Genomic DNA, 17,676 nt, shown 5'->3' with positions numbered 1-17,676 from the left:
CAGTCTGCCAATGCACTGTCAAGTGTTATCCCCTCATACAATAAACTGCACTTTTTAGGCTTTGACATATTGTGATACATTAAATGTCCTATATTATGCAAAACTGACAAATGTAAGCCATGTTATAATGTTGTTACCTCCTCAAAAACGTGCCTCAAGATATGTTTTGTTTCATTCTGTCTACATCTCCAAAGCTCAAAATGCTCTGTTCAACCTTCTGATGTCATGAAACAGTAGCTTTCAAGTTAACAGCTGCATTTTACCGTTAACTCAGTAGAAACAGGCAATTTCAGGGCTGAAATCATCCAAATGGTACTAGTGAAGGTGTATGGATTTTGGAGCACTTCCTGTATTACCACCTGACATCACAAGTGGAACATGTCTGAGAAAAGAACACAGCCTAAATATGCAGGATTTCTGTGTAAACATGTGTGAATAAAACAAAACACAACTCCAAGTATGTTTTTGAAGAGGAAACATTATAACATAGATCAGAAAATAGCGTAATATGGGCGCTTTAAAACAGGAGCAAAAAAACTACAATGAATGAAACTTATATATACCATACATAATCCATAGATACATTTCAGACACATTGCTCAGCTATAAGAGCCAATGGTTAAATAGCATTCTTCACAAGTGTCTTAAGTGTTTAGGTGTAATCCTCTATATACAGGGCTGTGGCAGTGTGGATGCACCCTCCCTCATCACCTCTCCTCCTCTTTCTCCTCAGGTTTGATGAAAGTGGTGGTGGTGAGTGGAGGTGTCAGGATACTGTCTGTGACTTCCCCTGAATAACACCAGGCTCATCAGCAGAGGCTCGCTCCAGGGGCTCACACCTTAAAGAAGCACTGCAGGGTCTCTTCTGGGACCCGCTACCACGACATGTCACACAAGTGCGTACAAATCTGCCTAAACAGCTCATTTGTTGGGGAATTAAAGTAGATATATTATGCTTTTTGTATACTTACTGTATGTTAATGCCAGTGGTGGTGAAGTAATCAATTTTGTTACTACAGTAAAAGCACAGTGGTGGTGAAAAGGTGGGTTGATGTCTTTAATCCAGCCACATTTTCATTGGGCCTTTAAACTGAGCAGCTCTTGTATCTCTCTGTGCACTCAGAAGGAGCGAGCAGACACAAACAGTCGGACAGCCTGCAACATGCCGAAGCGCAAATGTGCATTTAACGATGACTTGTACAAGAAATTCCCCACTTTCCCTCCAGGTCTGGACAAGTGGGAGGCCATGTGCACAGGTTGCGAGGTGAGAGTAGCTCAATGTCGAGACCCCACCCCAAGGTGTCCGGGTTTTCACAAAAGGAAATATGGTCACCCTATCTTATACACACATGGCAGTAGGAGCTTGTTATGGTTTCTGCATTTGTGACTGTTGTTGTATTAAAGGATCTACTCCTGATTCTGAATCATAAGTCAGAAACATATTTTAGTTTGAAGAAACAACTGTCTGGTATAGTCTCATGTGGCTGTTTGCATAAACTTCTCTCATCTCTTTACTACTTTTATAGTTTAATTTAGTTTTTGTGACGCTTGAAAATGCACCATGACAGAGGTTCAAATATCTGGGATAGTGTCAGGCAGTTGTTTCCCATAATTCTCAGTGAACACTGTGCCCGTTGGAAAAAATAAGGGAACCCTGTCCGCACCTTTTTATTACTTGATGCTCAAGAAAATGCTCTGTACTACATTATATATTACAATCTCACTGTATTTTTTTTTTTTTTTACTATAAGACGCATGATGTAAAAGAGTGTTCATCCTGACAAGAATACATTCAAATCAGGTACAGCCCCTTTAATCAACAGGAAGTGCAAACATAACTAGACAAAACAAGCCCTTATCATACAATCTGATAAAAGACATACTTAATGAACACATAATGAGCTGCATATACCCTGTCTGCTGAAGTGCACACAGATGCCTGCAGCCCTGTCTGTGTCACCTTGGTAACTGCAGTTGACCCACTGATGCTGTGGGCAAATACTCGTATTATTAAAGGTCCTATATTACACAACATTGACTACAGGCTCTATTCACGTTTACGTCACAAACCAGGAAGACGTTTGGAACGATGCGATGACAACTTCTGGCGTAGTTACTGACACTGATCAAACCCATTGATCAGCAGTAAAATGAAGACTGCATATGTATGTGCTGTTTGGAATCATCTTGAATTTGGCGCACTCTTCTAATCACATGTACCCAGAGTGCTCGGAGATGATGGAAACTGACGTGTGGTTGTAATTGTTGATTAGCTGAACATAACGGAATACTACAATGACATGTAGATGAAGAAAACTGGGCCTGGGAAGTTTTCATCGCATCTTTCCAAACGTCTTCCTGGTTTGAGATGTAAGCATGAATAGAGCCTATTGTGATTTTTAAGCCATGTTAGAAAGTTGTTATCTATTCAAAAACATACCCCAAGTTGTGTTTTGTTTCACTCACACAGGATTGAGTAATCCTTTATTTTTAGTCTATCTACATTTCCTAAGATCAAAATGCTCTGCTCTACTTTGTGATGTCATGAAGCAGTAGTTTTCAAGCTGCCTTTTACCGTTTGTTTAACAGAAATGGGCAATTCCAGTGCTGAAATCATCCAAATGATTCTAGTGAAGGTTTATGGAGTTTAAAACACAGTAGAGCACTTAATTTGTTACCACAGTTAATATTTACAATGTGTGTTTATGTTAAGGTGTTTATGCATTGGATCAATTGTCGTCATTATGTCACTTCAAAGAATAAGGATGCTGTACCTAAATTTTGCTGTCTTAAAAACATGAAAACCAGCACTTTTCACAACTTTCAGAGACTATAGCGGATTTGGTGTCAAACAACAACCAGCATGCTAACTTCCTGATTCTCTGACAATAAAATACTTTATTATTAGCTGCAGACAGTACACAGTTGACTCATTTTGTCTTCATGAGTAGGCCTGTAGTAGGGAGATATTTTTGAAGTAAATATAGATGATAAATGGTAATATTGAAACCAATTTATGCCACTGACACCATAACCCAAGAGCAGAACCACAAAACCACAAAAAATATTCAAAATGTACAATACTGTAAATGTAAAAAAATAATAAAAAAAAAAAGACAAAGACAAAGTTTGCTCTAATGATAAAATTTCAAGTAGAAGTCCATTTAGATAACTTTTCTGGTCTGGGTCTGCTACCTCTGTGTCTCCATGGAGATGTTATTGCTGGCATTGAGCATATCCGTATAGCATTTATTCATTACAGGTGTTTCTGCTACTCAAAAACAGAATAACTCTTCTGTGAACAGGGGCGACTCTCCACAGATCTGAACTGTAATGTAGCATAGTGCTGTATCTTGCTTGTCTTCTTTCTGATAGATTGGTTTAATATATACTGTGGAACATTGTAGACAAAGCAATACCATTTCCATGGAGACAAGCAGGTGGCGGACCCTCCACTAGAAATGTTACGCAGTGCTCATTTTCTTTTTGGTTAAATAGACATAACTTCTAACTTGGAAGCAGAAACAGCAGTTGGAGCAGAAATGTTGTCTGCCGAAGTGTTGCCTGTGGGCGACGAGCTCTAATCAGAGTAGGCCTAATTGCAGTGTGAGCTGAATGAGGAGCCTGGTCACTGCAATAGGATAATGTTGATTGTGTGGATGAGCTGGGAGTTGTGTCTGAATCCACTGGAATGGGGCTTTTTTTTTTTTTGGTCCATTACCATATGAGTGGAGCTGGGACAACAGTTAATCCCTCCATGCAGAGCCACAGGTGGAAACAAAACAGAGCAGGGATGTTTTTTAGGGTTATTAACAGGAAAACTAATGTCATGGGGCTGCACCATGCTGGGCCTAATAGACTAAGTCTGTAGGTCTTAGGTAAACCAGTCATCCTCCACTTACAGGCTCCTACAGGAGCATCCCACTTCAGCTCAGGAGCAGACTGGATAACAGCCCTCATTCGGACTCATATTTGTCACACTTTTTTAAAGACAGGCTTCATAACAGCTGCTTGTTTTAAAGAATGTGTTACAAAAAGTAGGCTATTTGCAAATCTTTTTGTGTTTGTATTTTGTTGAGTTGTGGTTTCTAAATGTACTCCCAATGGTCATTTCATTATGAATTGTGATTTGGGCAGTATTATTCAGGCCTATGGCTCTTTTACAAGAATGAAAATATGTGGAGCCATTTGGATTTAGGCCTAGATCATCAGGCCTATCCTGTTCTTTTTATTATAATACACTTTCTGATGCACGTTCTGTGATCATTGGCACAAACCACGCAGAACAGAGCTCAAATGCGTGAAAAGTGTGTGTTGTCGTTGCCTGCGTCGGGTGAAATGGCCTGCAAATACATCAAATTAAGAGGCTTTGTTGGCTGGGCTGCGTACTGTTCACAGCTCTGCGCAGTGGATTCCTGTGGACTCCTTGTGCGCCTCTTTAGAGCAAAGCCTTTTCTTTCATTAGTCCGTACTCTGTGTAATCCGCACTCCGCGCCGGCCTCAGAAAACAGCAGAGCCGCTTCACGCCGAGCTTTACAGACTGTGAGTGAAAAGCCTGGTCTTTTACAGAGCCGAGCCCGGGCCGCCGCGCGCAATCACTGCTTTACTGAAGAGAGAGGGGGCAAGTGCATTTCACTGAGCCAAACAAGTCTCTAACAGGTGGAGTTGCAGGCTAGTTATTCTATAAGCTCCCTATAAGTCATTATAGAGTCCAGTGTTACAAGTGCAGCAGTGACAGTCCGTATATACCTAAAATACCTGTGGCCTGTTAAAGAGAGACACGTGGGCCTAACGTCGGCCTATTTGTTTATATAGCGAGCCATGTTTTAAAGAGAATAAATAGGTATAAAAGTCCCATATACTATTCATAAACTTGGTTAATGATAATAATGTGCTTCCAGTCATAATGAAGGGCTCATAATGGTGTGTGTGTGTGTGTCGCTGTCCCCACAATCCAGCATTAGGGGCGGATCCTGCCGAAGCTCGGGTCCAGGGGCGGGGCTGAGCCATGTGACACAGTATGCCTACATTAAAGAGCGAGTCCAGTGCTGCGCCAAGACTTTCGGCATTGCCTTACACTCACTCACTGTTGTCAGTCCCTCTGTCAGAGTGTCTCTGCTTCAGACTGGTTACACACCTGATCCCACCATCTCCACAGCCTCCACCGGGCCCAAGGCTCCCTGTCAACGCGCTCAGAGGACACAGCCACGGGACACCGAGGCGCGCGCATGCTGATGCTGTGATGTGCAGGCCTGCTGTTGCTCAGTGAGTTCAGACCAGGTGCAGGTCTGACAGCGGAGCGGATTTCTTCAGGTCCTGCACTTTTCCAGCTCTGGAAACGGACATGGCCTCCTCGGGGTCATTGGACTCCGTCACATCATGTGGCCGGACTGCAGGTGCTGGGGCCCCTAAGAGCCTGGCCTTCTCTATAGACCGGATTATGTCCAAGAGCGCGGAGCCTCGACCTGCGGAGGATGGCCGCCCGCTGCTCGGACTCTGCGCTCCCATCCCGTGCATGATCCCACTGCCACCACTGGGCTACGAGCTTCATTCCTGTCGCCTCATGAACTACTCCGAGCTCTGGCGGGCCAGCGTCAGGGGCGCGCTCTGTGGCAAGACCAACTGCAGCGCGTGTGCCAAACCGGACTCCAGTCTGAAACAGCCGCTGCTTTCATCCAGCCGCGTGGTCAAACCGCAGGTGCTGCACCAGGCCGTGGCCGTGCCTGGCTCTCTCTACTACCTTAATTACCTGGAGTCTGCGTACCCGCAGCACGAGCTTTTAGCCGGGCCCTGGTCACAGGCCTCTTTGGCTGCGCACCAAAGGTTACTGCTGCGTGACAGCGCCAAACTTTCTACGGACAAATTGCCAACACCACAATACCCGCATAAGGAGCATCTCCCCGGACAGTTGGACCAGATAGTCAAGGACCACAGTCTGAGCGCGGACAAGACCACCAACAAGACGCACAGCAAAGTAAACAACACCAGCGCCGATGGGAAGCCCAAGAATTTCACTTGTGAAGTGTGTGGCAAGGTACGAGACATAACAAGATCTAAATAACTTTAATTCAACAGAGAGGCTAAGTTAACTGTGTTTTACGCACGGGCGAGTGTTCTGTCTGATTTAAGCCCAGCTAATGTGGCACGTGCTGGTCACGGCTTCACTGTCAGTATTTTATTCATTTATAAATCCAACACTGATAGAAAGGATAGATATTGACAACATTGTTTCCCTCATATGGATGAGTGTGCTGTGTAAATAACCTGTATCCTTACGCAGGTCTTCAACGCGCACTACAACCTGACCAGACACATGCCCGTGCACACGGGCGCGCGGCCTTTCGTCTGTAAAGTGTGCGGGAAGGGCTTCCGTCAGGCCAGCACTCTGTGCAGGCACAAGATCATCCACACACAGGTGAGAGCGGCTCCAGTCTGCTCCGCTCCGGATCGCTCTAATAATGTCTCTTGTGTCTATAATAAGTGTAATGCCCGTGTGCCCACAGGAGAAGCCTCACAAGTGTAACCAGTGCGGGAAGGCGTTCAACAGGAGCTCCACGCTCAACACGCACGTGCGCATCCACGCTGGATACAAGCCCTTCGTCTGCGAGTTCTGCGGCAAAGGCTTCCACCAAAAAGGTAGGCTCCACTTTTTAAAAGCAGCTCGCTGTTAATCAGTCACTTTTTTAAGGCATCATACAGTTAAAATGGGCCTATAATAGCCTACTATTCAGTGAACTCATTTCATTCAGTCATTCATTTTAACCACCATTTAATATGTTTATACTTAAGAATTACTGAAATAAAACTGCATAAATTAAAGGGGAAAAAAGCGGGTCAGGGTTAGGGTTGTTAAAGCGATAAATGCAAATGCATTAAGGTCAAAAAAATAAAATAAAAATCTCAAATTCCGATTACGCAGTTAAAGCAAACCCGTTCTTCTGTTCGCGCTGAGCTTGTTGAATTGGAACAGGCGTCCGCGGGACAAAGCACTGGCCGGTCTGTGAAGACTCTCTCTGGGCAGCGGATGTGATGGAATGCCGGGGCTGGGGACCATATGCTGGCGCTCTTCTCTATAAAAGCCCAGTAAATAGAGAGGTAATTGCGGGCAATGGTGATGACACGCTCATTGGAAATAGGACATGTCATGTCCATGGACTAATCCCGCTCCAGGACGGGTGCATTTGCTCTGGGTCAGCTGCCAGACCCCGCTACGACGGGAGTCGGGCTTTTGTGGAGCTTGATTTTGAAAAAGTTTGACAACTTCTTGACTCTTGTGACCAAAGCTCAGATTAACAATGAGCCAGAGCAATACAGCAGTATTTACCAAAAATGTTGTCATCCTCATAGATTTAAAACTAAATAATAACAATAGGCGAATATAATAATAATAATAATAATAATAATAATAATAATAATAATAATAATAATAATAAAAGAGACGTCAAGCCAAGGATATTGCTATTTAATAGAAACAAATTATGAGAAGGTGGAAAGAGCCTTTTTGACAGCACAGATGTATAAACATAAATATATTTTGTATTGTAAATAAATAATGAAATAAATATGGATGCATTAGATGAGCAAAATTTGGGAAAATGTGTCTAAATAAAATTCCAGTGTTGGCTAATATATTCAAACTATTAGTGCCTCGCCAAAAATGTCAAAAGATTGATATAAAAAAAAAAAATGATTCATATAAAAAAATACAGGAGGCACATAATGTAACAATTATTTATTTTATAGATCCTCATGAGCCGGACCACTCATGTTTATAATGAATGTCTGAAAAACTGCACTATGCAAAACAAAACATAAAACAAAACAAAACAAAACAAACAAACAAACAAACAAAACTAATGCTTCTTTCATGAGGCTTCTTTAATAATAATAATAATAATTTGACTTATGAGCACCTTTCAAAACACCCAAGGACACTGTACAGGACAAGTTAAAAACATAAAACAGGTAAATAAAATACACAATACAGTACACAACTGGATGATGGTGTGGTGTCTTTTATTACTTTTTATTATTACTTTTATTTCTTCTATTGCTCTGTTGTTTTTGGCTCTTCTCTGTGCTGACTCTGGACTGCCCCTCTCCCACAGGGAACTACAAGAACCACAAGCTGACGCACAGCGGGGAGAAGCAGTACAAGTGCTCCATCTGTAACAAGGCCTTCCACCAGATCTACAACCTGACCTTCCACATGCACACGCACAATGACAAGAAGCCCTTCACCTGCTCCACCTGCGGAAAGGGCTTCTGCCGCAACTTTGACCTCAAGAAACACATACGCAAACTCCATGACAACAGCTACTCGGTGAACACGGAGGGTGCCCGGGACCTGCCCAGTTGAACGGGCATTTCCACAGCTGTGCACGGGGGAGGGAGGGAAGGCAATAAAGGACTATATATGCCAAATCTACCCCACCTCTATGCAAAAAGGACTGGAGCTCTTAAGCTATACTTCTACGCAATGTCTTTTCATTTATTTCGCTGTGGTGGCAGACGCAAAAAGGATCAGGAGTAATTTTGGACAAATGCAGTACATTCTGATAAACTGTACGATGCATTTTTCCCACAATGCAACAGCTGGAGACAGATTTTGCCTTTAAAAGTGAAAAGCGTTGGTGTAGACATAGACTGAGTAGACCACTTGTACAAATAAAAGAAATGAAATGTTATTTAAAAGCTCTTAGAAGCACATCGCCACAATGTATATTTCACAAACATAATGTGAATGAATAAATTATATTAAACATGAATGTGGGAGACACTGTTTGCAGTTTTTGAAAATGTAATAAAAAAGTATAGTAAAAAATTAGATGGTTGTCTTTTTTGTGAATAAAACGAGATTTTTGAGATCGGTCATCAGTTTTAGGTCTAATCTGCGGGATAAAATCGTCCTAGAGTTTATAATAAATAATGTTTTTGGGTATAGGGAAAAGTCTGGTGTTTGATAGGCGTGAACTGATGAATGAACTTGTTGGTGTCTGTAAAAGAAATACTGATGTTCCAATTATTTATAGTAAATATTAGACTTTTTAATTACAGAACAAAACATGTTAATTCACGCAAGCCACGCTCAAAAATCCAAACCTAAATCAGATTATATGGCATGCGTAAAAAGTAAATATTGACTTGGTAATCACATATTGAAAATCATCTCCAGTCATTTGGACGCTTTGACCCTCAGAGTGATTAGACTTTACCGAGACCAAGAAAAAAGACGCACGTAACTGGGTATAGTTCAGGTATTAAGATCGGCCTGTATGTGCGTAATGTATGAACTACAACTGTGTTTAATTGGTGCTTTTCCTTTACCAAACGTCTTGCTCTGGAAAAGACAAAGTAGCGTGATGGAGCTACACAAATATAGGCAACTGTTCGGCTGTCGAGGTGATTATTCGCTCGTGTTCCGGTTATTACGGGCGCAGACCCCGGCTCCATATTTATTGACAGACACGATCTTAATAATCCAACATTTACTCTCGAGTGTGGTAATGGTGCAAATGATGAAGAGCGGACACTTCACACAGAATTGCATTAAAGAGCTAACCGGCCTCGTGAGGCGGCTGGCAGCGCGCACTAATCGAGCACTCGGGCCGCTCGTCCTCAGGGCCCGTCCTAATGGGGCCCGGTGTATTCCGCGCACGGCCCCTGGAACAATATTATCCCTCAGTCTCCCTGCACACATTCACCAAGAGCGCGCTCCGTGCTCCCCAATGGCGCGCTTTCTATTAACAGCCAATTAAGCGCGCGCTCAGCAGCCGGTCTGCGGTAGCCCGGCACATGCACGCGCAGTTTTGCCTGCCACACGCGCTCTCGCGGTGAACTAACGGAGCATCACGGGTCTGGGCACATGGGGGAATGAGAAAGGCAAAACGGATAAAGGCACACAGATAAAGTGATCGTCAGTTGCGTGAGTTTTAAATATTTTAATTAAGCCAAACGAAAAGCAAAAGAAAATATCGCAGCACGTTCTGGCGAGGCGTTTACTATAGTCAGGAATAGCCATGGGTTTTGCAGAATATCACGCTGTATTGATTTTTTATTAAGCCTGCATAGTCTAGATTTTCACCACCTTTGTCTGTTTAAAAGTAAAAGTAGGCAGTTCCTCATTTTCTGTTGATAAAACAACAAAATGTCTGCAATCTAATAGCCAACATAATATGAATGTTACATCTGCTAAGACTTTATTAAATGACCACAGAAGTAGGAATATTTATATCAAATGTTTTAAAATAGAAGTTGTACCAAAAGCTTATTGACTACACGGGCATGCAGGGAAACAGCACCACCTCGTGACAAGTGAGCATTATTTGATACAGAGGCTAAAAGAGTCAAGAGACACAAAATGCAGTAGTATGTGTGCAACAAAGCTTCAGGCATGCAGATGATGTGGGGTGGTGATTCTATAATAATAAATAAATGTATTATAAATGTTCCCAAATGTTCAACAATATGTGTATTTATGTACATGTATTTATGTACCAGATTGTACTTTCTACTGCATCTTCATCACTGCTGTTTAGCATGACCACACTGCACTATATCACCGCTTAAACTTTACATCCAAAATAACATAATGTTGATTACAATTAATATTAGACTGTTCACATGTCATGAAACAAAGGAAAACATGATCCTGTTCAAAATAATAGCATTCACAACTAACTAGGGAAGAGAAGGACTTTGATATAGTAACATGATTAGTGTTGTATTCTTGAATTGAAACAAATCACAAATGTGTCAAACGTTCAAAAGTTTACTAGATACTCTTTTGAAGAAATGTCAATAATGAAAAGAATCCCATAAATAACACAAAATTTTACCTTTCCTGAATAGTTGCGGAATAGTCTTGTAGTATTACTAGTAGTATTAAAAACACATGGTACACATTAGTTTGTGAAAAATACATTCTATTAACAAAAACAGGTTGTATTTTGTTAAAGTGGCATCAAAAATGTTATGGAGCATCAAGTCTGTTCCTTTGTGTCTACACTGAGTTAAAAAAAATGGTATTGTGGCAACACTACTTCAGTGTACACTTTGAGATAATAACAAACAAATATTAGTCTTCTAATCAGTGGAAGTGGGTAATATAATAATGTGACAAAGCGTTTGTGTCCACTGCAGTGATGTGAACCCAGACTGGCCTTTTCCCTGCAGCCCTACACATCTGAGCAGCAGCGTGCACGTAGCTTTGATGAGGCGTGTGCACGTGAGGAGAGGAGGGGGCTCGTACATGGCCCCCCACAGTAATCATCTGTCAACAACAAGAGGCCATCCCTGAACAACCCCCACCTCAGTGAATCTGCGCCAGCACAAAGTCTGGCCGGGACAGGAAGAGAAGAAAGAGCAGGACTTTTGTGCACGCTGAATTGGTGGTAAATGGAGATTAGCGGGGAGCTTTAGCGGCGCGCACAAGTGCCTGATGAGGAGCGCTCCGTGAAAAGGACCAATTAAGTCTACCAAATGTTAACTTACATCAGTTTCCCCTCAGTTTAGCCCACATGAAACTCCAATTAAAGCATCCCCAGTTAGCAGCTTTTTATCCGGAGGGGTGTGAGGGCCACGGAGCCACTTTCCCACAACATCTGAGCAGCACCATTGTCCACTTCAGCTGCTGCCTGCACCATCAGAGCTGGAAGACTAATAAAGAACTGCTTTACATTTTCTATAGAAAACAGATGTGACTGTGGTATTAGTTAACATGGAATATCATTTTAAAAATATATCTGTAAATACATTTGCAGTGTTTTTGTAATATTATATACTTCAATGTTATTTCAAATCATGTCAGCCTGCCACAAAATGCCGATTGCAAAGTTGAATTATTCAATATAACTTATAGATGTTTCCACACTAAAACATGTTAATGTTTTATGCACAGAGCAGACAGATGTCACTCAGAGCATCGCTCACAAAAGGCTGTCCTCTTGTTCCATGCCTTGTTCACATGTTTGTTATAGGTTTGCAGTAGTTGAGACAAATATTGAGCAGGAGCAGCTCAAAAGCTGCTCAGAAGCTGCCCGCCTGGGCCCCCTCCGGCCTCGTTAGAGTCCTCTCAGCCCGGCCACAATAAGCTGCGCTCTATTGTGAGGAGTGAGGGGTTAATGAGCTCTGCTCTGAGCTGCTCCTCTCACATCCACCCAAAGACTGGGCTCAATACAAGAGAACTATTTAAGACGTTATGTTGAACAACACTGATCACATGATGTGAGCTCTGAGCAGCAGCATGTGTGCTGTGTGTGAGAACCAGGTACTCAGGAGCATCCACACTCACACACCTCACTGTTGCAGGTTTATAACCTGTCGTTTTAAACTGATGTCACAAAAAGGCTGCTCTGTGCTAAATGACAATACCAAACTACGGAATCATTTCATAAGGCCAAGTTAATATTTCCACAGTTTTTTAAACTTCAGAAAAACTCTTCTAAATGGTCTTATAGTTTAAAATTCAGAATATTTTACAAATAACTACGCACAACAATCAGTTACAGTACAGTTTTCAGTTATGACTAAGGAGCTCCAACACAGACACACAAACCTCAAGTTTGTAGATATAAAACTAAACATATTGTTATTTCGGACAATGGGAAACGCTTTAATGAAATAGACTAAAATGAGTGGTGGTTATGTAATGCAAAAAGGAGATATTCTATTAAAACGTAGATCCTGCAAAGCTAATTACAAGCTCATTATTGTGTGTCTCTTTGTCCAGCTCTGATCTGGCTCTGTCTTCTGTGCACTGAGCGCGCACACATGCTCTGTCCCTGAGTCCCATAATGCACAGGGGGAGTAGATCTGGGATGTCCGGTCACTACAAATCTCTTTGACCTCACACGACTCTGGTGGGAGGCTCCTCTGGCCCTTCCCCCCATATCTCAGAAGCCCTTAACTTTACTCATTAATACTTCTTGCACATGTGTTACTACATTATATTGTGAGCTACTATGTCTAAATAATTGCTCTTGTGTATCAAGTCTGTGTCTGTGTCTAAGTCTAATTTAGCTATTCCTCCTTTCATCTGCAGGACACAATATACAAATCACCAAGAAAATAAACATTAACAGAACGTCTGACCTGATAACTAAATCAAAGAGCAGTTGTTGCTTAGTGTAAAATACTACTACAAATAATAATAAACCTTTGGATTTTATATATTTATACCAGTGGTGGAAGAAGTGCTTGATTTTTTTGTATAGAGACTGGAGCAAAAAAACAAAACAAACAAGCAACAACAAAACTCAGGTAAAAGCAAAAGTATCACATGAAGAAAGTACTATAGTATTATAGTACCAGTTTATGTACTTTAGTAATAAAAAATATTATATTAAATATTTTGTGCAGATTGAGATCTAATAAACTGCAAATGTATTGATTTTGATAAAGATTTGTGCAAATCTTTTTCAACAGAAACAAATTAATTAATATTTTTTCCCAAGCTGTTTTTATTTGTATATTTTTGTTTGCTCAAACTATTAATGTGCTAAAAATAACCCCTCTTCCTTTTCAACAGATCTTAAAGTATAATAAAAAAATACTTTCAGTCCAATTTAAAACATAGTGGAGCAGAAAGTACAGATCCTGACCTGCTCTCAAATGTAGTAAAGCACAAGAAAGTATTCACCTTAAAATATAAAAATAAAGTACAGATACCTACTTGGTGATGGTAAGATGCTATTGTAGTCACAGCTGCCCTGGGGTAGACTGACAGAAGTGAGACTGCCAATCTGCATCACTGTGAAATGCATATTGTGATATTATTGTACCTTGAGATTTGTATATCGTTATATACCTACTAGACAAGGTGGGTGAACTGAAGTGTTTTGCTGAAAGACACAACTTCAGTGTGCACTAGAGCCCCTACTGCTCCATTGTGGCACCTGGTATTCTCAGCGGTCTCCGATGCAAGTACTCCCCAGTATAGGTACATCTCAAAAAATTAGAATATCATGACAAAGTGCAGTATTTTTTGTCACTCATTTCAGAAAGTCATGAATATATGTATGTATGTATGTATGTTTATTTGTATGTATGTTAGTATGTATATATGTATGTATGTATGTAACAACAATACCGCATGATATTCTTTCTGCAAACCCCATGTTTGATGCATTGGGTCTGTGGTATTTACACTTCAGACACAAAGAAAGGGTTTATTTTGCCTTTTGGTACACACAAGCTAACTCCGACTGTGACTGAGACTGCCGTGCGCAAAAGTCCACTGATTAAAGACCAATCAGGGACTTCATTAGCCTAGCAAAGAAGAGCTGCAGACAACATGTGCATCTAAAACTGAACAGAAATCAATCAGAACAAAAGGCCTATGTACACACACACTCTTAGCCTACTTATTGCAACAGTCAATGTGAATAGCACCACACAACCAGACTTTAGCAGGCTACGGTAGAAAGACATCCGCCCAAGCTCGATCGATATAGGCTCTAAAGTGGAATTCAGCCAGCCCTGCCAACCGCTGTGAGCATTCTGAAAGCACAGAGGAGGAGGGAGTGTATTAAAGCCTGTGAAGCAAAGGATTTTCATGTTACGTCCTATAGGAAGTCTGCATGCATGTATATAGTGAGATAATTTGATTGACTTTTCTGTGAATGGGGAGAAAAAAAAAAAAAATTCTAAGTGATTTTATTGGAGTGTATGAGAGGTTTAGAGTTTCATAACATAATGAAGTAGTGAGAATGAAATAGCAGGGTGGTATTGACAAAACGTAAATCTAAATACGTTTTAGGAATGGTCAATAATGATAATGACATAATATATTTAATATTCAGATGTGTTAAAATGTGCTTCTAAATGTCTCATTTGAGGTTAAAATACTAAACATCACTGTATACTTTTATATATTCTTTGTTTTTCTTGATATGATAATTTAGCATACCTTCCAAACAACATTTTCTCTAATCTTGTAGCTGATATATTAACTGTAGTAGTGGTATTACAGTAGTTGTGAGCTACAATCACACAACACCCCCTCCTCTGCTTCTGTGGAAAAGACAACATACGACATCCATGTTTGAGATTCATTAGACTCCAAACAGACTGTGGTGAGAGCGAGCAGGCTGCCCCTCTGCCCCTGTGACAGCGAAGCATAGCAATGAAACACAGTCTGCAATTATCCATTATCCAATCAACTGCAGGCTACACTTAACCATTTACAGGACTCTAGGCCCCGCCATTATCTATGGAGCATCACAGCAGGACTCAGCCTCTCGGTGCTATTGCATAATCACAAAGCTCCACACTCCAGGGCCGTGGAGCAGGGGAATGGAAACCAGGAGTTATGTCAAGCGCACTTGAATGGGGCATCACCAACAGATGTGTGATGAAATAATTTAGAGACGCATGTTTGTGGTGTGTAAAACAAACAAATGACTTAGAGATGAATACATATATTAATAGATTTGATATACAGAAATTCTTTACAGTATTTACAGCAGAATTTACAGGTAAAATGTATGGTCATTTCTGCAGAGGTCACCCAGTACTGGACCCACAGATGCACTTGCTTGTTCAGCCTGAAGCCTGTCCTGTCACACATCACACCCTCCTGCCCCCCTGCCCCTCCCCCTTTTTAAATACTGCCCTTGACCTCTGTGCACTTGCCCTGTCCCACTCCCTCACACCCCCCTCCACAGTCCATAACAGCCCAGACTGCTGCGGTCACCAGTGGCCAGCGGCTATGAGCTCTCTGCCTGAGGCCCAGCAGGACTGGTCCCAGCTGAGGAGCCCGGGCAGCTGCCAAGCACTGCCCCCTCATCCCCTCTGTGTGGGTGATCGCATTTGTCAAGCCGCCACTCTGTGTCAGGCCTGCACTGATCACCACAATTATGGGTTAAGTGAGGAGGGGGTCCTGGAGGAGCAGGCCCTCATCATCGGGTCACAGGTGAACCACCACTCAAAACACACACACACTTGGTGTAATACATTTTATCTTAACTAGCGTAAGGAAGTACTTTCTTGTCTGTAACATGGGCTCCCTCTAGTGGTTTAATTCTGTTACTGTAATAAAAAGATTTTGAATATTGTACCAGAGTACATGCATTAAGCAAGGCAGCCCCTCTTACTTTCTTTTAGAAGAGCTAGTCTGGCTGGCCGGGCCAGGCAGAGGGGGCAGACCTATGTCTTTGGTTCTTCTGCGTTTGTGTTTTGCTCCTCCAGCTGGTGCAGCATCAGTGGGGTGGTGGGGACTTTTACCCAGCAGAAGATGCTCCCAGGCTGGGATAGACTCCTCCACAGACGCCCAGTATCTGCTCTGGAATAAACACGTGTCAGAGATCAACACAAACACAGTGACTGGACTGTTCTGTTACCTCCAGCTCCTGCTCTGATGAGGATGGCAGCTGCGCCTCTCTCAGATTATGCTCTAGAGTCTCCAGTTCCTGTATTGAGAAGAACCTATCATTTCTGCACCTAAAACATGTATTGCTTTAATAAAAGTAACCTGTAATAGTTTTTGGTTCCTGCGGTGGGCAGCTTCACTCCTCTCTCTGTGCTGGTGCCGAAGGTCTCTCAGCTTCAGTCTGCGCTCCTCCATCTGCTCCAGCAGTGCACGTCTCCTCTGTATACTTCACGTTACAGATACATAAAATACCTTAACAAAACGTAGTCAATGCTTACATATCCTACAATTTGGAACCAGGCCGTGCGCGCGAGAAGTGGGCTTATTTGGTTTATGGACTTTTCCCTGAGTGTCACGCGCCGTTTCTCTCAAAATTTCCTTTAAAGATGATAAGATCATGCGCATTGTGACTTACATTTGTTCATATTTAACGGCTAATTCCATCAGTCTCAGAGTTGAGAAGTCGTCTTCATTTCCTGAAAAGCAACGTCGACTCTTAGATGCGTCAATGTTACAGCAAGTACAGTAGACTTGTGCTGTTTTACACGGAAGTGAAGCATTTAACGAGGCTAACCATTGAACGTCTGGCAAATGCTGAACAAACGACGTGTTTGCTTCTTTAATACATTACAAAGTCATCCGCAGATTGTGTGTACTGCACAGTGCTGAGTGCGCACTTTTCCAAACAGGTGCGGGTTTATTTTGAAAGGATCTTTTGCCCTCCTTTACTTCAGTGAAACTTTGGGCAGGAACTTTGAGCGTTGGTTGTTTCCATAGCAATGTATGGGTGATTTTTGCTGCCCTCTATCTGCACAAAAAGACTAAGCAACAATTTGCCATTAGAGATAAAACAGGAGTCTGTAGCTGTTTTTAAATCACTCCTAAAAACGTACCTGTTTTAAGTGGCTTTTAACAAGTGAGATGTACATTTCTTGTTGTTGAGTATCTTATTGTTTTCTATGTTTTTTAGTAGATGTATTGTGACTTTGACTGCGTTTGTCCTCGTTTATGCTAAATAGAATCTCTGTTTCATCCTTTCACTTCCTGACATGATCCCAGTGTTTGCAGTGGCACTTGTCTCTGGTGCTGTAACTGGTGCCTATTTGGGGGATAGACCACCTGAGTTCAGTTTTGGTCTGGATCTGGTTGGTCTCCATCATCCTCTTTCTCTGTCGTGCAGCTGAACAGCTGAAAGGAGCTCTTCAGTCTTCATCATGGTCAGAGTGAGAAGAGTGCTGTGTGCCTCTCAGTCTCTGAGTGGACATGTGGCTCTGTCTTATGTCCCCTCCCTGTGCGTCCTCTCTGTT

General features: G+C 42.0%; 2 protein-coding genes across 3 annotated transcripts; one reads left to right on the top strand and one right to left on the bottom strand.

The window, feature by feature from the left end:
- The first annotated feature begins 5,344 nt into the window (after positions 1 to 5,344).
- fezf2 (FEZ family zinc finger 2) lies at positions 5,345 to 8,359 on the top strand. The gene is made up of 4 exons (XM_020931023.1): positions 5,345 to 6,034; positions 6,281 to 6,415; positions 6,504 to 6,636; positions 8,109 to 8,359. The coding sequence occupies exons 1-4, from the start codon at positions 5,345 to 5,347 to the stop codon at positions 8,357 to 8,359; spliced, it is 1,209 nt and encodes a 402-aa protein (XP_020786682.1).
- cep15 (centrosomal protein 15) lies at positions 8,016 to 16,944 on the bottom strand. 2 transcript variants are annotated; one of them, XM_055160913.1, is made up of 5 exons: positions 16,785 to 16,944; positions 16,472 to 16,595; positions 16,341 to 16,409; positions 16,095 to 16,282; positions 8,016 to 14,499 (listed from the first exon to the last, which is right to left on the bottom strand). In XM_055160913.1, exons 1-5 carry the CDS (start codon positions 16,811 to 16,813, stop codon positions 14,469 to 14,471), a joined length of 441 nt encoding a protein of 146 aa, XP_055016888.1. In that variant the 5' UTR covers positions 16,814 to 16,944; the 3' UTR covers positions 8,016 to 14,468. The 2 variants fall into 2 exon arrangements, with proteins under 2 accessions (XP_055016888.1, XP_055016889.1); XM_055160914.1 differs by having other exon boundaries at positions 16,472 to 16,621; positions 16,785 to 16,848.
- Between the last annotated feature and the right edge of the window lie 732 nt (positions 16,945 to 17,676).

Source organism: Boleophthalmus pectinirostris, unplaced genomic scaffold (assembly GCF_026225935.1).
Source record: "Boleophthalmus pectinirostris isolate CB_2022bp ecotype Guang Dong unplaced genomic scaffold, ASM2622593v1 HiC_scaffold_3, whole genome shotgun sequence".
Classification (NCBI taxonomy): Eukaryota; Metazoa; Chordata; class Actinopteri; order Gobiiformes; family Gobiidae; genus Boleophthalmus; species Boleophthalmus pectinirostris.
This window is presented reverse-complemented; position numbering and strand designations above follow the sequence as displayed.